This window comes from Notechis scutatus, chromosome 1 (assembly GCF_049901735.1).
Source record: "Notechis scutatus isolate UNSWTSFEM ecotype Mainland chromosome 1, rNotScu1.2, whole genome shotgun sequence".
NCBI classification, from domain to species: Eukaryota; Metazoa; Chordata; class Lepidosauria; order Squamata; family Elapidae; genus Notechis; species Notechis scutatus.
The window spans coordinates 130626549-130645865 of record NC_142009.1 but is presented as its reverse complement, the minus strand read 5'-3'; the positions used below and the strand labels follow the sequence as shown (position 1 = coordinate 130645865).

Genomic DNA, 19317 nt, shown 5'->3' with positions numbered 1-19317 from the left:
GATTACTGTTTTCCTTTGCATGGGAAAAAAATATAAACAATTGTAAAACTTCAACACAGTCTATTTTAAGAGCAACTAATGTTGACTTCAAATATTGATTGAAGTACCCAGAAAGTAGTAAGATCTCATGAGATAAGCATACAAGAGGTATGAAAGAAGCAGGGAATAAATATGGAAATGGCTTTAGATTTACAACCTTTTGCACAATCGCACAAGACTAGTTTAATCAAGTCCCTACAACAGCTATTAATAGCTTGGCTGCTACGTGTTTTACTAATGGAAGAAGAGATTGACCATTTACTTTTTAAAAAAATTTCATCGTGTCTCCCTGCAGTCTTCTTTTCTCCATATCAAACATGACCCAGGTCTTCAATCTTTCCTCATACATTTTTCCTTCAGTCACTTATTATTTTGGTTGCTGTTCTCTGGCCAGGACTGGAATAATACAGGTAGTCCTCAACTTACAACAGTTCACTTAGTGACTGTTGAAAGTTACTATGGCACTGAAAAAAAGTGACATGACCATTTTTTACCATTACAACCTTTCCAGTATCCCCATGATCATGTGATCAAAATTCAGATGCTTGGCAACTGGTTCATATTATGTGTCCCAAGGTCACGCGATCACCCTTTGCAACCTTCTCACAAGCCAAGTCAATGGGCAAGCCAGATTCACTTAACAACTATGCTACTTAACCACTGCAGGGATTCACTGAACAACTGTGGCAAAAAAGGTTGTGAAAGGGGGCAAACTCGCAACATAATGTCTCACTTAGCCACAGAAATTTTGGACTCCATTTTGGTCGTAAGTGAAATCTGATCAACACAGAATAGAAATGAATTATTACTTCTCTTGATCTTAAACCTGTATCTGTTCCAACTTTTCCTCCTATAAAGTGTTCTACCAACCTGATCTACCAAATTATGGGACAGAGCATAGTGCTTCCGCTTTATAGCCCCTGATATAGCCAACAAAGGAAGGAGAGCCCATGGCTTAGAGCAGTGGTGGCTAACTTTTTTGGGCTCCCATGCCAGCACCCAGAAGTCAATATGCACAGGGGCCCCCACGCCCCCTGCACATGCGCGCAAGACCCCATGCACCCCACGCATCTCTGCGCATGCACATGCATCTCCAACGCAACCCCCCCCCCACGCACATGCGCACCAGATACCTGACAATCAGCTGTTGGGCGGGCGGCATGTGCGCATGCACACTGGGGCTCTTCCAGGCGACCTCTCGCGTGCCGGCAGAAGTGGCTCTTCATGCCACTTCTGGCACGCATGCCATAGGTTCGCCATCACAAGCTTAGAGGTTAATACATCTACCTAATATGCAAGTTGCCTGGGTTCAAATCCCAGAAGGGTATGGCTAGCTGATGAGAGCTAAACAGCTTGAAATACTGGTCTCCCTTTATTTCTTTGTTGGTAAAATGTATTTCCCCTATAGTTTGGAACCATTTTTGGACAGATATATGGGAGCTGTAGGGAAAAGGAGGAAACCCATTCCACCAAAATCTCCATTTCATTCAAGAGCAGGCATCATGGGCAATCACCTATTCACCTGTTAACTCTCAGGCGCATGATATCATGAGCTTTAGACCTAAAAAGCTGGTGCCATGATAAATGCATCGATTTTCAAAGAGCTGTTGTAAGATTCTGGCTTTTCTGAAAGCTAAATTTCAAATAATATTTGTATTTCTAAAACTCTTGACCTAAAAGTCTTATTACTGCACTATTTAACTTTCTTCGCTTGAACTGTGAAACTAGAAGAAAAATCAGATAGCCCAGTGCTGACAGCTGTTGCTCAGCTACTCAATCCCATCGTCTAGCTAGAGCTGAACCATTTAACAAAGTCTTCCATTACCTGCCCCTTTAGAACTCATTTTCTCTCTGCCTATCTGTCTTTTCCAGACAGCCTACTGGCCTGCTTAGCTTAGAAGAAATTCCTTCAGTTTCGCCTAGAGGGACTAAGCGGGTATTGAGAGCAGCATCTGACTCAGAATTGATTTGCTGGAGCACTTCGTGAGGTGCATTTCCTGCAGTCCTGGGAGCTGGAGAAAATGCAGGCCTAGAGGCATCCGTGAGAGCAGGCAAGTTTAGAAAAATCCTGCTGATTGCTTCTGATCCTGCCCTGTGTCGGTTTTTGGATGCACCAGCAAACCAAAAACCATTTGATACTTGGCAAGCTGTGCTTGGCATATGCTTGGAAATCCACAAGCAAGAGGGGAGCTAAATTAAAAATAATTGAGAGAGAAGCAAACACAACCAAGATGCAACATTTGGTGTTTCCTTAGGCTCCAGCTGTGAGCGGTGTCTGTCTGGAATTTAATGTTCAAGGCAAAGCGTGTATCTATAGCTTGAGCCTTAAGCACAATAAATTCTGGGGGTTCTGCACATGCTCCATTTCTTCCCTGCTAGACGAAAAGGCAATAATGCTACCCAAATTTTCCTCTGCAAAGAGACCCAAGATGACAACAAGCTTTCTGCTTGGCTGCTTATTTGAAGTGGAATCCAAGAGACACAAACACTGACATACACCATTTTCCTCATTGAAGCCATATGATCTGATGTGGGCACAACAATGGCACTGCAAACTATTGGAAAGATAAGCGGACGACAGACTGTAGGATGACCAAATGCTAGCTGGGAGAGACCTGGAGAACGATGCCTTTCATGGTCAGGCCTGGAACTGAAAAGACTGTTGGGTAATCCTATATAACTGTGCCCAGTTCTACTTGCTTTATTCTGAATGTTTTTTTTTTTAAATTATAGGTAGTCCTCGGGTTACATTTCATTTAGCGGCCGTTCAAAGTTACAACGGCACGAAAAAAGGTGACTTTTATGACCATTATTCACACTTATGACCACTGCAACACCCCCATGGTCACGTGATTAAAAATCCAGGTGCTTGGCAATTGGCTCATTGTTGTGACGGTTGCAGTGTCCCGGGGTCATACAATGACTTTTTGCGCTCTTCTGCCAAACAAGGTCAATGGGGAAACTGGATTCACTTAACAACAGGGTTATTACCTTAATGACTGCAGGGGTTCACTTACCAACGGTGACCCGAGAGGTCATAAAATGGGGCAAAATTAACTTAACAACTGTCTCGCTTAGCAACAGAAATGCTAGGCTCAATTGTGATTGTAAGTCGAGGACCACCTGTACCCAAGGAACCCATGAGCTCAGAGGTCTCCAAACTTGGCGACTTTCAGACTTGTGGACTTCAACTCCCAGAATTCTCCAGCCAGCTATGCTGGCTGGAGAATTCTGGGAGTTGAAGTCCACAAGTCTGAAAGTCGCCAAGTTTGCTCAAAAGAAATCATCTGCAGGGGGGCAAGAGAGGCTCGTGAGGTGGAGGCCTCGTGAGGTGGACCCATCCCATTCCCACCCCGTCCCTCCCTTCCTGCAGCAGACATCACAAAGCAAAGGCCGACCAACAGAACTCGCGATGGTGCTTCGCCGTTGCGAATGCCTGGGCTCTGCCCTCTCCTCCAAAACCCCTGAGGCGGGGGGGGAGTCGGCACTCCCGTAGCAAGCTTTAGGCTTTCCTTTCCCGCCCTTGGAAGCTAAACCGCCCCGGGTTCAGCTTAGCAGTCCCGGCGGCGGCGGCGCATCCACTCCAGGCCAGGAAAAACCGGGCCCGACGTCCTTGCGGCTGGCGAGGGGCGTGCCGGGGAGGCGTCTCCTTCGGCCCCGGTCGAAGGCGGCACTAGAGGCGGGAGCGGAGGCTCGGTGGCAGGGGGACGATGGTGGAGGCTTGGTACATGGACGATTCCCGGGAGGACCCCCGGAAGCCGCATCGCCTACAGCCGCATCGCCCGGTCAGCCTAGAGCAGCTGAGCCGGATCGGCGTCTTTTACTGGAAAGTAGGCAGAGGAGGAGGAGGAGGAGGAGGGAGGCCGGGCCTCGTCCGAGACTTGCCAAAGGCTGCCCGGGATCTGGCGCGGAAGCCCGAGGCAAACGCGAATGGCTTGTGCTCCGTGGCGGGGATGGCTTCTCCGGCATTGCTTGGGAAGGCCGAGCCCTGAATCCCCCCTTAGCGGCGGAGCACACTGGCCGCCCTCATGCAGCGCCCTTTATTCTTGAGTTAACCGGGGCTTGCTAAAGCCTTGGAGAGGCTGTAGGGAAAAATGGTCTGTCTTTCTTTCTTTCTTTCTTTCTTTCTTTCTTTCTTTCTTTCTTTCTTTCTTTCTTTTTCCTTCCTTCCTTCCCTCCCTCTGTGACATACACATGCGCCCGTGCGCACGCTTCTTTTCTCGTTGGTCTTTCCCACTGATTTTTTAAAATTTGGTGTAGCGTTTCTTTTATGCCTTTTCCCCGAAAAAATGCATTAAAATAAGCGATACAATTATGGCGATGATACAGGGGAAACTGACAGCTCCTGCAAGTTCTGTTTTAACGGCTGGCATTTGCTTTAGTGACAAAACACAATCATATTTTCACATTTTAAATTATGCTTTGGATTGCCCCTCTTCTATGTTTATCCCCTTGATTTATATTAGAGGGCCTGCAGTTACCTTATTTTCTGGGTTTCACAACACTTGAACTAACAGAACAGACTAACGTGTGAACATGCACACAGCCACACAAAACACACACTATCTAACCAAATTTATTGTCTACTGTGCAATATTGCCAGTTCAGTCGCTTGCTGGCCTGGTGAAGCTTGTTGTGTGAGTCCGGCCTCTTGGCCTTTCCGGGTCTAACTTATCCAACAGGATCATTGCTGTAGTTCTCTGGGACATTAGTGGGTCATGAAAGGAAATTTGCAAAACAAATATAATTATTAATAACAATATTCATTAGCATCCCTGGTCATATCTGCTGACACCTTAACAGCTGACAAATTTATCATGGTCCAAGCTTTCATATATTAAAATTCACCTCTGCAGGTCCATTTTGTGTTCTGTTTAGTTGACCAGAAGAATACCATGCATTACTGATGTAAATATTGATACCAATAAGCTATAAAGGCAACAGATGTATGCAAATTACAAACAGTGATTCTTCCATAAATGCAAAATACTCCCCCTCCCTAATTCCACACAAAAAAAGGCAGTACAGTGCATCCTTCCCCTTGCCCTGATTGACTGAGCTGGGATTGATGAGAACTGTACTACTGAAATGGAAGGGAACTGCTCAGGGAAGGCTTGATTGGACCTCATTTAGTTGCAAATCATTTTACTTGGAAGAGGCACAAGGTTTGTTCCCTGTTGTCATGAAACTATAAAATCCAGCGGTTCCTTGGACTTCTTCCTGTTGCTGTAGGACAGGTTCCTGTCTTGTGAGGCAGAGGGCAGGATTTAAAAAACAACAACATACAGGATAGTCTACATTAGTAATGCTGGAACCTAATTTTAGTTTTCCCCGGAGGCTAAAAAAAATACAAAAGCCAGATTGGGTGACTTAACTGAGGGGTTGCAGATTCTGTACCTTCAGCTCATTTTTCCTGTTTTGCATGGCTGCTGGTGAGGGACCAGCTGCTACAAAATATATTCTTACTATGTGGCAGATAGGTTGCTCATACTCAGGTTGGACTCCAATCAGAGAGGTCCTGTTGAAACATTCGGGAATGAGGAATGGCATATTGTTGGGTCCGTGTGGTATCAGCTTCTCTGAGGGAAAGGCTGGCAGGAGGTTTTGGTATGCCCTTTCTTCAAGAAGACATCATTGGGCCCAATGGCCTTGGACAACTATCATCTGGTTTCCAGCCTTCCCTATTTTTAGGAAAAATGTGAAGATGGTGATTAGGTTTTAACTTGAGAGGGCGCTGGAATAAACAGATTGCAGTAGAACCTCTGGTCACGAATGCTTCTGAGCCATGACCAAATCTGGTTACGACCAAAAAATTCACATTTTTGTTTTTTCATGGCCAATTTCCCCTTCCATGCCATTTATTTTTGTAAGTGCCAAATTTCCAAAATTAGGTTCGGGTCACGACCAAATCAGATTGCGAACAAAGTTATGGAGCGAATTACGGTTGTGACCAGAGGTTCTACTGTATTTAGACTCATTTCAGTCGGCTTTTAGACTGGGGTTTAATGCAAAGACAGTTTTGGTTATGTTTGTGGATGGTCTGTGGTGAAGCTGGGATTGAAGTGATGTGGCCGTCTTTTCGCTCCTTGATCTCTCAGCAGTTTTTGATACCGCTGATAACTGGGATCAGACTTTTCATTTCTAAGTGATGCGGTCATAAAGGGGAACATCACATGACCATTTATTTATTCAGCTAATGGCATGTGTTAGCCAGGGATCACCGAGGTGGCTGCCTGCCTCTGTGAAAGTAATTTTTTCGGGCGGAAAAAAGAAAGGAATCTACCCGCAGGATGCCTGAATGCCAGTAGGCATTTAGGGAAGACTCCTTTCTTGTCCCTATGTGGTTTATTCGCTCATGGGAATTGAGGCCCCAAGCTGCTGACCTCAGTGGTGTGCAAGCCCAGTGTCTTATCACGTGAGCCATTTGAGTCACACAACCATGTTGTGTAACAATGGCAACAGTTCCCATTGCCTTTGTTTAAGTGAAATTTGTGGGCTGTTAAACAAGGATCTCCTCACAAGTTGTGGCTTACAACAAGCAAAAGTCATTGGGGATGCTCTTAGGAAGTTGCGAATCCTGGGCAGCTCACAAGCAGGCCGGCAGGTGGGAAAATGGCTGTGGTGGCCAAGTGAATATATTCAGGAAGGAATTAAAGCTTCACTTTGATTTTCATGTTCCTTTGCCATCTTCTGCTGTTGCTGATGAGGTGCACCCAAGCCTGGCCCTTTGTGAAACAGTTGTTGACCAGGGGAGACCCTCGAGAAGGTCGTGTGTGACCTTTGGAAAAGGCCTTATGCAGCCTTTTGAAGGGCCAGCTTGGTCACACAACATCAGCAGCAGGAGGAAGATGTCAAAGGTCACCTGGAGGTGGCAGAATGAGTGGTCATTAAATAAGGACTATCTGCATGCTTCGTATTACATCATATAATGATGTAATGAATTTTAGTCCTCAGTTCCTCAGGCATGCTTAGCAAATCCAATCCACGACATTTACTCATTATGTTCATCATGTAATAATTATACAGAACATCACAGGAACCATTTCTAGTTGGCTTGGTGATTGCATTTTTTTTCCGTTTCAAGATGAGATTGTGGAAGAAAACGTTAATGATATACTTGTAGTCAGTACCAGTTTTTATTTTTGCTGATTGTATAGAATTCCATCTTTACTTGTAGAATATATAGTTGGTTTGAAATAGATGATCCTCCAATTATGACCATGTGTGGAATTATCTTTTACTTTGTTGAAAAGAAGGTATTTATTCTGAATACTGAATTTTCTTGGCAAAAATCTGTTAGTCTGTCTCCTGCTTGGTTTTGTATACCTAATGCCAACTGTTCTTATTATTGCTGGTGCAGTGCTTTAGTGCAGGGGACCCCAACCACCGGTCCGCGGACCGGTACTGGTCCGGCGGAACAAGTCCTACCGGCCGTTGAGTTGCTTAGTGCCGCCTTTTTTGATGAAAGTGCTTCCGGTGAGCTTTTCCGGTAGAAAGCTCACCGGAAGCACTTTTCATCAAAAAAGATGGCGGCGTAGCGCTTTCCGTGAGCTTTTCCGGTAGAAAGCTCACCGGAAGCACTTTTTCATCAAAAAAGATGGCGGCGCCCAGCTGATGCCGGTACCTGGCTGCGTGGCGCCCAGCTGATGCCGGTACCAGGCGCGGCATAAAAAAGGTTGGGGATCACTGCTTTAGTGTATAGTTAATTTACCTTTTTTAGGTGTGGGGTCAAACAGATGTTGCAAGTTGGCTTACAACTAATCATAACAGCTGTATCTGTGGTTGGAGCATAGATGTGGATTACTGAAATGTTGAATGGCTTCTCTTGGAGTTGAGAACATTCTATTGTTTAGTCATGCTTAAAGATAAACTAACATTACTACACTAACTTTACTAACTACATTGACTTTGGCCCCCTTTTGGTAAGAAGGACACCCAGTCATTTTTTCCTGTGATTTCTACAGTAGAAGATCTGTTGTTCCTCCTTTTATTTGGTCCTTTTGATATGACTTATTTACAGTGGATGACCTTTTTCTGAGATTGTAGCCTCTGAGCAGTATTATTTTTGGTATCATTGCAGTATGCAAGGCTCTTTATGACTCCAATTATGAAGTCTGTGAAGGACTGTTTTCCTAGTCATTCATCAACAATTTGTATTTATTTAGGTAGAATTGGCTAATTTAACAGACCTTAAAAACAAATATCTTAAAAAGCAAAAATCCAAAATCTCCTGCACCTTTGTTTTGGTTGTTACTTTATTGTACACCTAAAAAAGTGGAAAGTTATTACTTTATAATAGCTTTCCTCAGCCTGATTCCCTTTGGATGTGTTGGATTTCAGCTACAGTGATAGAAGGTCATTATGTTTTGGGATTATGGGAATTGAAATCCAACACATCTAGAAAACAGGAAAACTGCATTAGAAAAGCCAGGGCAATCTGTTGGTGACCTGGGCAAGATAGATGCATTTGTACTTTTATCAGCTTGATATTGCCACTCCTTACTTTGAAATAGAGTTATTACATTTAGAAGGAGGGCAAATACAGGTCCTGTTAATATGGACCTGAGCAGTGTCAAAAATGGATAAATTTGCTAGGAAAGTCCTATTTGTCTTGTCAGGATTTAAACTTAATTTCATTTGTTTGCTTGATTCATGCTGCTTTCAGTACTAAGACTAATTTTGTTGTTTTGGAAATCTGCCCTCTTGGTGATAGCAAGCTGCCTTGAGGAAAATCCAGGGAAGGACTTAAGCAAGGGTTTAAAATTCTTGAGGTAGGTGTTTTCCCTTCTCTGGAAAACTTAATGATGACATTACAAGGCTGGCTTTGTCATAATCATCATTTTTGAAGAATCAAAATGATCTAGAAAATAAGAATATTATTGCTAATCTCTGAAAATGCTTTATCCTTTAAATAAGCAATCCTGATTATCCTTGATCCATGTATCTATTTAGATTCATGTTTCAATTGTGGGATTGTTCTGAGGGCAAAGTGTATCCATCCACTCATATTAGACTGATGGGTTTGGTTTTTTTTGCAGTATTGCTGGATAATATATCAGTACATGAATGCTTACCGAATCAGGAAAAGTGATGCTCTGCATGACTTGGAAGTGTCTGTGCATGCATCTATAATTAGTTATTTATTTGAAGGAAATATTAATTCGAAGATTAGGACAATTTTGCTTTACTGAATTGGTATTTGTGCTATGTAACCACAAGAGTTCCAAAAGGATGTAAAACACTTGGTTATCTAAACTGAGTATTCCACCTTTTTTTTCTTGACCACTATTTTTTTTCTTTTTGACAAATGATTCATAGCTTCTTAAAGACACACTGGCGAGTTTTCAAGAGAAGAAAGTTGCAGGGCTGCATGTGAAATCTTTGGAAAGTGAATAGATGTAAACTATTATGATTGCAAAATCTTGTTGTGCTGAGCCTTAGGTGACCCAATTTTCAATTGTGTGTGAAGCATAATCATATTTAAACAAGTCATATTTTTGTAGCCTTATTTCTTCCTCAATTCAGCATGAAAAAAATGCCTTAGAGAGATCTTAATTTTCTTGTACACCAGAATGCCAGTTACCTTGTTTTGAATAAGTGAACCAAGACAGTCCTTTTTTCCCCCCCATTTTGTAGCTGGATGCTGACAATTATGAGACTGACCCAGAATTAGCAAAAATTCGTAAGGAGAAGAACTATTCTTGGATGGATATAATAACAATAAGCAGAGATATGCTGCCAAATTATGAAGAGAAGGTAATAACTACAGCTTTGTTTGAGCTTTGGGAGGATTGTAAAGACTGGAATTTACCGCTAGAGTGTGTGCCAGTTTTAAAAGTTTCTACTCTGCTGTGTGAGCAGTGGATTTCCTTTGTTTAAGAAGTATGTTCTGCTTCATATCTTCTGTAAGAAGAATATGTGAGTGTATAAGTGTAGATATCTTTTATCTGCTTTCTAATTTTTATAACAATGTTCTGGTAACTTAACAGCCAGAGAATTCTGTCATGTGAATTTATTGATAGAATGCACCACTTTTAAATAAATATATATTTTTCTAATGCCTGGTGAAATGACACATGTTTAATTTATGCTGCTCCTGTTAAAGTTACTCTCTCAAAATAGTGGTTGAGTTAACAGATAATGCTGGGGCTAAGCCATAAATACGCTTATTAGGCTTAGAATATTATTGTGGTTTATTTAATAAACAATGGCTAAGCAAAGGAAATGGCATGGAAAAGGAATGTTCAAATGAGCTGGGGACTAAGCAAAGTAGTTTTCCTGACATAAGTGTGTGTACAGTGTACCAAGCTTCCAAAGGAAATGGAAATAACAAGCGTGAGATTTTTAGAGTGATAATTCAGGAAGAGAGATTTCTCTTTAATTTTCTTAGGTGGTTGTCAAGGCAATGCATTTGAAGTGCTATGAATATTTTAGTAGATAGCTGGAGAAAATTAAGAATACATACCTGATCTATTTCTTGATTCATTTTAGGTATATCATCACTTGTAGTTGGCATTAATTTTTAAAAATTATCCTTAGAAAGACAAAATACTTCTCTCGTTAAGTTTTTTTATTTACTAGATTTAGACATTCTTCTAGCAGTAATAGGATGGATGGTAATAACCTGGCTTCTGAAAAATAGTTAGGCCACTGAAGGATTCATTGTCAGAAACCTGTCAAAAGGAGATAGATACATAGATGCAAAAACAAAATAAATAAATGAAGCTTTGCTTTGGCTACAACCTCTGAAATCTGATCCTTCCTAATGTCCTATCTTCCTAGAGATAGAAGATTTAATTCTGTCACACTTTTATTTATTCTTACTACTGGTATCAGATATCGGACTACGGAATAGAAAATATAGAAATTAATTAGTTCTTCAGCAGAGGGTTGATAAATTTCATGAAAGATGGAGCCTGCCATTTCAAAACTGACATTGCAAAAGGTTATCTGTGAAGTTTAAATACCAGATGTTGCCCATGCTCAGAATTAAAGGGTAAGGATTGTTTTTGTAGTTCCTTTTCTTGGTTTATATTAATAAACTTCTTATGGCACTTATGAGAAAGAAAAAGCCTGACTAGGAAGGGAGGCAGGCAGGAAGGAAGAAAACAATAGTATTCCTTTGGGATATATCCATAGCCACTGAATCTACTGATTTATTTATAGCAAGAATTCAGCTGTCCCCACATTGGTTGGTGCTCTCTGATTGTGAAAAAAACAATATTCTGGCTAAGAGTTGTGTTTTCAGCACATCTGGAGGAAATCCAGTCAGAGAACACTGCATTTTGAGTGTAGATCTAGTGACTGGGTTTATACAACATATTAACCTTCAACATATTAACAACATAGCCAGTCTGATCCGGTGATTAAGGTGCCAGGTTAGAAAGCAAGAAATAATGAGTTCAAGTCCTTCCTTAGCCATGAAAACTAGCTGGTTGATCTTGGGCCAACCACTCACACTCAGCCCAACTCATCATGACACAGGATTGTTGTTGTGGGGAAAATAGAAGGAGGAAGATGTGTTTGCTGCCTTGAGTTATCTGTAAAAATAATAAAGATGGGATATGTATATATATGTGTGTGTATGTATACGTGTGTGTGTGTGTGTGTGTATGTATATATATATGTATATATATGTGTGTATGTATATATGTATGTATGTATGTATGTATGTATGTATATATATATATGTATGTATGTATATATGTATGTATACATATGTATAATATATATGTATGTATACATATGTATAATATATATGTATGTATATATATGTGTGTATGTATATATGTATGTGTGTATGTATGTATGTATGTATGGTAAATAAATGTTTAAATCATGGCTTGTGGACTAAGTCACAATGGCTTGATTCATATTTTGTGTTAAACAATGGCATTGTTAAATGCAGCTTTTTTGAATAAGTGACTAATAGAAGTTACATGTCACCAGAGGTGGTATTCAGCAGTATTCTGACCAGTTCTGGAGAAACTGGTAGCAGAAAGTTTGGAGAACCGACAAATCCCACCTCTGACTGGCCCCACCCCCATCTATTCTTTGCCTCCTGAGTCCCAGCTGATCGGCTGGGTGTTCTTTTGTTGCCTTCCGCAGGAGAACGGAGCTGGAAAGCAGGTTACTGGGGTGGGGAGGGAATGGGATTTTGCAATAACTTCCCCTGGAGTGGGGAGGGAATGGAGATTTTACAGTATCCTTCCCCTGCCACGCCCACCAAGCCATGCCCACAGAACTGGTAGTAAAAATTTTTGAATCCCACCACTGCATGTCACCCTAAACCAAAACAAACATTACATTAATAGTTTAATTCAGTCAATCAATGTAACTTTGGCCACTGAATTCCTTAAAGATTTGCTGAGTGCTCCTGAAGAATTATCACCAGATTACAGGTAGTCCTCGATTTACAACCATTTGTTTAATGACCACTTGAAGTTACAGTGGTACTGAAAGAAATGACTTACGATCAGTCCTCCTATCTACTGATCATCGCAGCCTCCTCATGGTCGCATGATCAGAAATTAGGTGCTTGGTAACTGGCATCTGTTTATGATGGTTGTAGTATCCTGGCCATTATCCCAGCCAGGCTTCTGACAAGCAAAGTCCATGGGAGAAGCTGGATTCACTTTATGACTGCGTGATTCACTTAACAACTGCATTGATTTGTTAATGACTGTGACAAAAACATCATAAAACTGGGTGCAACTCACTTAACAACTGCCTTACTTAGTAATGGAAATTCTGGCCCCAATTGTGGTCATAAGTCGAGGACTACCTGTCCTATAATGCATTATACGGGGGTCTGGCCTTGAAGACTGTGTTGAAGCATCAATTAAAAGAAAGCAGCAGCTATAATTGTTAAGGGGAACTTAGTTGAATACTTTTGTCTTAAACAAGTGAAAATAGTACTTGGTTTTTCTGAGCATGGTTTGAGGTTTTACTTCTTTGTTTTAATTGAATCTAAAGCCCTGAACACCTCTCCAAGTCAAACAAAGTGCATAATAATGGCACCACAGTTTTGTCTGGATTGAGTTTTGGTTTATTTCCTCCCATCTGTTTTATTATTGATTAGGCTTAGCAGTTCCTCAGCTTCGCTGAATCTGATAATAAGGAGAATAAACAACTGATGGAAGGAATGGAATAAGACCTATGATCTCAGAGGTAGCAAATCTCTCCAAAGTCGAAGACTGCATGTGAAAAGAGTCTTGATTGTCTGTGGAGAAAGAGAAGCAGGAACTAGAATGGTCTCCCTGTCAGAGCTCTCCTCTAAGGAAGGTCCTGGAATTGAATCCTCTGTTCAGTGCAGTAATACCGTGCATCCGGATGGCTTTCCACCCCACTCCCATGTCAAGGTGTGTCAGCTTTCTCAGCCTCACACCTTTGCTATGTGGATTTCTACTTCTAGAATGTTCAGCCTGATTCCAGCAAGAAATTCTGAGAAATGAAATCTGTAGATCCACAGCAGACTCAAAATTGACTTAGTCTTCCATCCTTCCGAGTTTGATAAAATGAGGACCCAGATTGGTGGGGGCGATATGCTGACATAAGTGCTATTGCTATTTCCCAACCTAGGCAACTTTTAAGGTGTGTGGATTTCAACCAGGGGTGGGCTTCAAAAATTTTAGCAACGGGTTCTCTGCCTGGTTGCTCAGTGGGCATGGCCATGGTGGGCGTGGCCCAGTCGGCCTCCTGCACCATGATGTGTGGGAGGGCTTTTTTGCCCTCCCCAGGCTCTGGAGGCTTTCTTCAAGAGCAAAAACAGCCTCCCAGGGCTCCGGAGGCTCTCTGGAAGCCAGAAAAAGGCCTATTTCCAGCCTTCCCGAACTTTCGGGAGGCCCGTTTTTCACCCTCCCCAAGCCTCAGTGCACGCCTTTCACTTACCTGCATCCAAAACGGCCCACGTGGGGACTCCTGGGAGGGGCGGGGGTGGGGTGGGCAGGGCCAGCCAGGAGTGGGATTTGGGGGTTCTCCAAACTGTGCAGAATCTTAGCTAGAGGATCTCCCAAACCCGTGCAAACCCCCAGCAGCCCATCCCTGATTTCAACTCCCAGAATTCTTAGCAATGGCTGTACTGACTAGGGAATTCTGGGACATGAAGTCCACACATCACAAAATTGTTTAGGTTTATAAGCACTGGTTTGGATCTAGGTTGGGAAAGTTGAAGCACATAGTGTCTATAAAATACTTTAGTACCTGAGGTAGAAAATCCTGGGATTGTTTGCATCTTGTCAACCCTCCCGGGTAAACCAGTCAGGAAATACAACCAGATGAGCTAAATCTACTTTATTGTAAGGGTACATTAACAGAATCTTATAGTCTGAAATCTTCTGCCAACACTTTTAACTAATCCATTAGATTGGGTCTTCCCTAATTTTCTTTCTCTTCTGACCATTAAGCAACTGAGGGCTTTTCCTTTCTCTTGTCTGATTATTTCCTGGGAAGCATGAAGTCTTCCCTTTGTCCCTCAAGGTCATTTCTCACATGCCAATACACAACCTAAAACAATATATGGAATAGCTGCTGAGTAGCTGTGACACTTCAAATCAACAGCTTGAGACCAGCCTAATGGAAGGACGAATCCTCCTCAGGGAGCCTCCATAAATATCTCTCAGTAGCAGAGAGGAGAATTTTCATTCAAATAGGTTTGTATCAGTCAATTTGATATTGCCATGTGTTAGAAAAAAAGATGCTGAAAGATCACCCTTATTCAGTCTGGTGTCTTCTAAGTCCTTTAGAAACTGCTATTTAGAACCCACAACCTCTAAAATCAAAAATTGGAAATCTTAGATGCCCTAATAATCCTAATGTATCTAGGTAATACTACATTGAACCCAGGTAGCTGACAGTATGATCTGTTTGAGGGGATGGCAGGGGGGGGGGGGTGTTATGAAATTTGTGAGATTTTTTTTTACGAAAGGTACATTTGAAGAACAATGCCATCTAGAGAGAGATATGGCTTCATCTGCCTATAGATGACAACCTATTTAGTAGGACTGTTCAAGCAATTTAGAAGGGTGCTTCACTCATTGAAATAAGCCCTCCCAAGTTGCCAGCTTGCACAGTTTTGACTAGCATGCTGCCATCTGGTCAAGGAAGAACAAAGAGCTTAAATTCTATGCTGGGCATAGAGCAGGGAAAGAATTACAGCCAACACGCTCATTTGCTTTTATGTAATTCTTGTTATCTGCAACAACTAGACTGGCATTTCAATACATAGCATTTAGATTGAACGTTACAAACAGCTGGTCTCAAATTGAGGCTGATGGAATGTTAAGGATTACTCGGAATGTGCTTTTAAAATGTTTCCCAACTAGATGTTCAAAGGTCAGAAGTCGTCCTTCATCTGCTGTAAGTGTGCCGATCTACTTTGTATAATTGCCGCAAGGATAATTCTGAGAGAGCTTCAGACTCTTACCTTATAAACATTGAACAGCTGCCTATTAACAGAAGCTTGAGCATTTTGGAAGTAGCACCTTACAGTCTGTGCAGCATGCAGTATGCTATGTGTTCGTAATAGACCTGCTCCACGAAAATGCTTCCTATTCGGTTCCTTCTCTCTCCTAGATAAAAACATTTTATGAAGAGCACTTACACCTGGATGATGAGATTCGCTACATCCTGGAAGGAAGTGGATATTTTGATGTTCGTGATAAAGACGATAAGTGGATCCGGATTGCTATGGAGAAGGGCGACATGATCACACTTCCTGCTGGCATCTATCACCGATTTGCACTGGATGAATCTGTATGAAACAGGTTTAAAATAAAATAAATAAAATAAAATAAATAAAATCCACATAGAGTTGAGGCAGATGCAGACCAGCATATAAAAACATAGCTCTCATATACCTCGGCTATGAATCACTAATGTAGAAATGTGTGGTTAGAATCTTGAAGGAGCATCTACAATTTCATACCCCATTTTAACAATTTTAGCATCTTACTGATGGGAAATCATTGATTTGGTATTGGTGAGATACCTTACTTGAAATCATAGCCCCGTGTTGAAAACTTTCTTGACTTCCAAGCAACTCTCTGGGCTTAGAAATCAATTCCTAAGGTTCAGAGAAGGATAGTATTTGAGCACATATGCTTTCTCGGCTCTGAACTGCTATCTTTATAGATAAATGGAGCACTTGTGTCTCCAGCCTTGTCATAAAATCCATCTTTAGTAAGGGATTGGTGTTACCATAGCAACTATCCATTGGAGCCTCAGGAGATCTGCTCTGCTTTTTCTGTTGTTTGGCTTGTTGTGTGGGATACAAAGCATTCTGAACAGAAGGTTGAAGAAGCTAATATTTTGCTGTGTCTCTATCCTGAGTCGCCGTGGATTGGAGACCAGTGGATTGTGGGATCCTTTTGTTGGTTTTATTACATTGGGAAAATATGCATAAGGCTGTTTTTCTGAATCCCAGGTTTTGTGTTAGCCACTGCGCTGCAATGAATGTGTTTTATTTTATTAAGATTGCTAGGCATTCTATTCCATTCCATTTCAAAACCTTAAACCCGCCCCCCCTCCACAATGCCTCCTAAATAATACAACGCAAACACACAATTCTGACTTTTAAAAATGTCTGAATCCAACACAACTTGCTATTTCTAATGTCTCTGATATTATATTGTTTAATAACTCAAACACACAGTGGCCTACCTAAGCCACTGAAATTTTTTAAAAGTCTTAATTTAAATATTAAGCTGCTGTTGCTAAAATGCAGCTACTGATCGGGGCTAACATTTAAAAATATAAATCAATAATTCTGTGGTAATATCAAGGCTAACATGGTTATAGCATGAGCTGTCGATCACAAGCAAGAGACTACATTCCATTTTAGCTCATGTGATGAAATGAGCTATTTCTTACCCAGAGCTCCTGCTGAGAAAGAAAAGAGAGAAAAAAAGAAAGAATGTAAGAAAGAAATTATTTATTTTCTTCACTGACAGATAAAAGGTTGTGGTCTGAAAGCTTCTTTCCCTTTCTGAAATGAAGCTCTCCATTTTTTCTAGCTAAGTAGGTTAGAGATACTGACTAGGGTGAAACTAATGTTAACAGCTCAGGCTGGCCTAGGACTTTGTCCCTGGTAATCCAATTTCAAATCTGCTTCCTGATTGCAGTTCAGTATAGTATGTGAACTAAGCCATCCTTTGCCCAGTTACTTCCTGTATTCTCACAATAGCTGAACTAGAAAAAGTAGCAAACTGGTTTTAGAGCAGCCTATTGCATCGTGATTTGTAGAAAGAAAAAGAGTATGAATTCCAATCTTGGTTGGATTGTCACAAAGATGTAGCTTAAGAAGCCATAAAGACTTTCAACATTTATGCGATTAATGGCATGCTTGCCCTTGTGAATTGAGGGTTCAAACTTAACAGCATTTATGCAGAAGTAGATGGCCTCTTGAATTCTTTGCGACTTAAAGCTAAGATTACCGGGTTTGGGTTTCAAAAATTGCATGACAACTGGATGGCTGCCATAAGTTAGCTCCCTGCAATTATTTCCTGACATCTGTAGGTTACCTGGATTTTCTTAGTCCAGATTTGGTACTCCTGTTTTACACTCCAATAAGGGGATACTGAATAACAATTTGTGAGTTATTCCATGGACACTTTTCTACCTCAGGGTAATAGTCTATGATCCTCCAGGTGTTGAGTCACAACTTCCAGGTGTGTCCTGTGCTTTCCAACCCTGTAGACTAAGGAATATCATACACAAAGCAGTAGTTTCTCTTAAATGCCCGTAGTTTTCCTGCTCCCATGCTTTGAAGAACCACATCACACCAACTTTTGCTTGAGATTATATGCGCGAAAAGCACCAGCTGTTCAAATTCAGTTTTTTCCAGACTCAGGAACAAGGCCAATAAAATGATAGAACTCTAAATCTGCCAAATGTCCAAAGAACTTCTTTCCCTTATGGGACTTTGAATATATTGACTCTGGTACCTGGCTGAGCTGAAGTGATTTATATCACTATTATTTCTTTCACAATGTCAATATTACAAACCAGGTAAAGAAAATCAGACTATGGGTTTTAGCTATATTTTTAAAAGTCTGGATATGTTCTAAGGCTTGAGTAAAACCACTCTGATTCTGTTCTTAAGTATTATATTTGCTACTGCTTTTTTAAAAAAATAAAAATCTCTTAGTGTTTGCGGAAAAACCACCCGAAGACCATTTTGTCCTTAATTCTTTCAGCCTTTTGATAGATTGAGCCACATTTTTTAATGAAAGTGAATTCTTATATACTGAGTGAGCATTCTTGTGTTTCTCCCCTCAGAATTATGTCAAGGCAATGAGACTGTTTGTTGGAGAACCAGTGTGGATTGCTTATAACAGACCAGCTGACCACTTTCCTGCTCGAGCACAGTACCAACAGTTTTTGTCACAAATGGTACAATAAACCAGTAGGACATGAGGCATGGAACCACCTGCAACATCTGTAACATTAAAATGGCAAAGTGGTTATGTTGACAGCATCTGCAGGTGATAAATCTTTGATTTCCCCTCTCTCAAATATGAATTTTTAATATCAAATTTTGTCCTTGGATGAATGGATTTTTACTTACAATAGTGATTTATGTAGTTTGCAGATCTCAGTTGAGAATATCAATCCTTGCTCCTCTTACACGCAATACTTACCTGATTCATTCCTGCATTAACTGAAAGCATTATTATTTTTGATTGTTGCTTTAATGTGGTAATGATAATAAAATAATATTCTATCTTTTAATTGTCTTTGGCCTTTTTAAGGAAACTTGTTGGGTGCTTATATCACCTACTTAGGGATTCATCTGTGTAAGATGCATATATAAATGCTCCCACTGCATGCTTGGGTTTGCAATCACTGTATAAATGGAAAATATACAAGGGATCATGAAAATCCAGGTATGAAGTATGAAATGTGTTTTCAATTTGTCAGTCCTACAAACAAATTGGATAGACATAGCTTTATCAGCTACAATAAACAAAACCCAATCAGTCAATTCTGTGGGTTTTAGTGGAACTTAAATCCACATAAATGGCCAAACTGGATGTGATGGATATGGCTGTATTTCCACACAGATTAATTCTTGCTTAAGTGAACTATATTTACTGAATTAACTGAGTTACCAAAATTTGCCCAACTGGCTGAATAAAGTAACCTTGCCGACTGTGTTTGTAAATGAGCCGCTAACCAGCCAACAGTGTTTTAACCTAACGTGAGCCTGGTTGATATGCAACGAGGATATCCTATGTCCGTGATGGCGAACCTATGGCACACGTGCCACAGGTGGCATGC

General features: G+C 41.1%; 1 protein-coding gene across 1 annotated transcript; it reads left to right on the top strand.

The window, feature by feature from the left end:
- Positions 1 to 3510: 3510 nt before the first annotated feature.
- ADI1 (acireductone dioxygenase 1) lies at positions 3511 to 18768 on the top strand. The gene is made up of 4 exons (XM_026665298.2): positions 3511 to 3869; positions 9676 to 9795; positions 15613 to 15792; positions 18316 to 18768. Exons 1-4 carry the CDS (start codon positions 3750 to 3752, stop codon positions 18436 to 18438), a joined length of 543 nt encoding a protein of 180 aa, XP_026521083.1. The 5' UTR covers positions 3511 to 3749; the 3' UTR covers positions 18439 to 18768.
- The last annotated feature ends 549 nt before the right edge of the window (positions 18769 to 19317 follow it).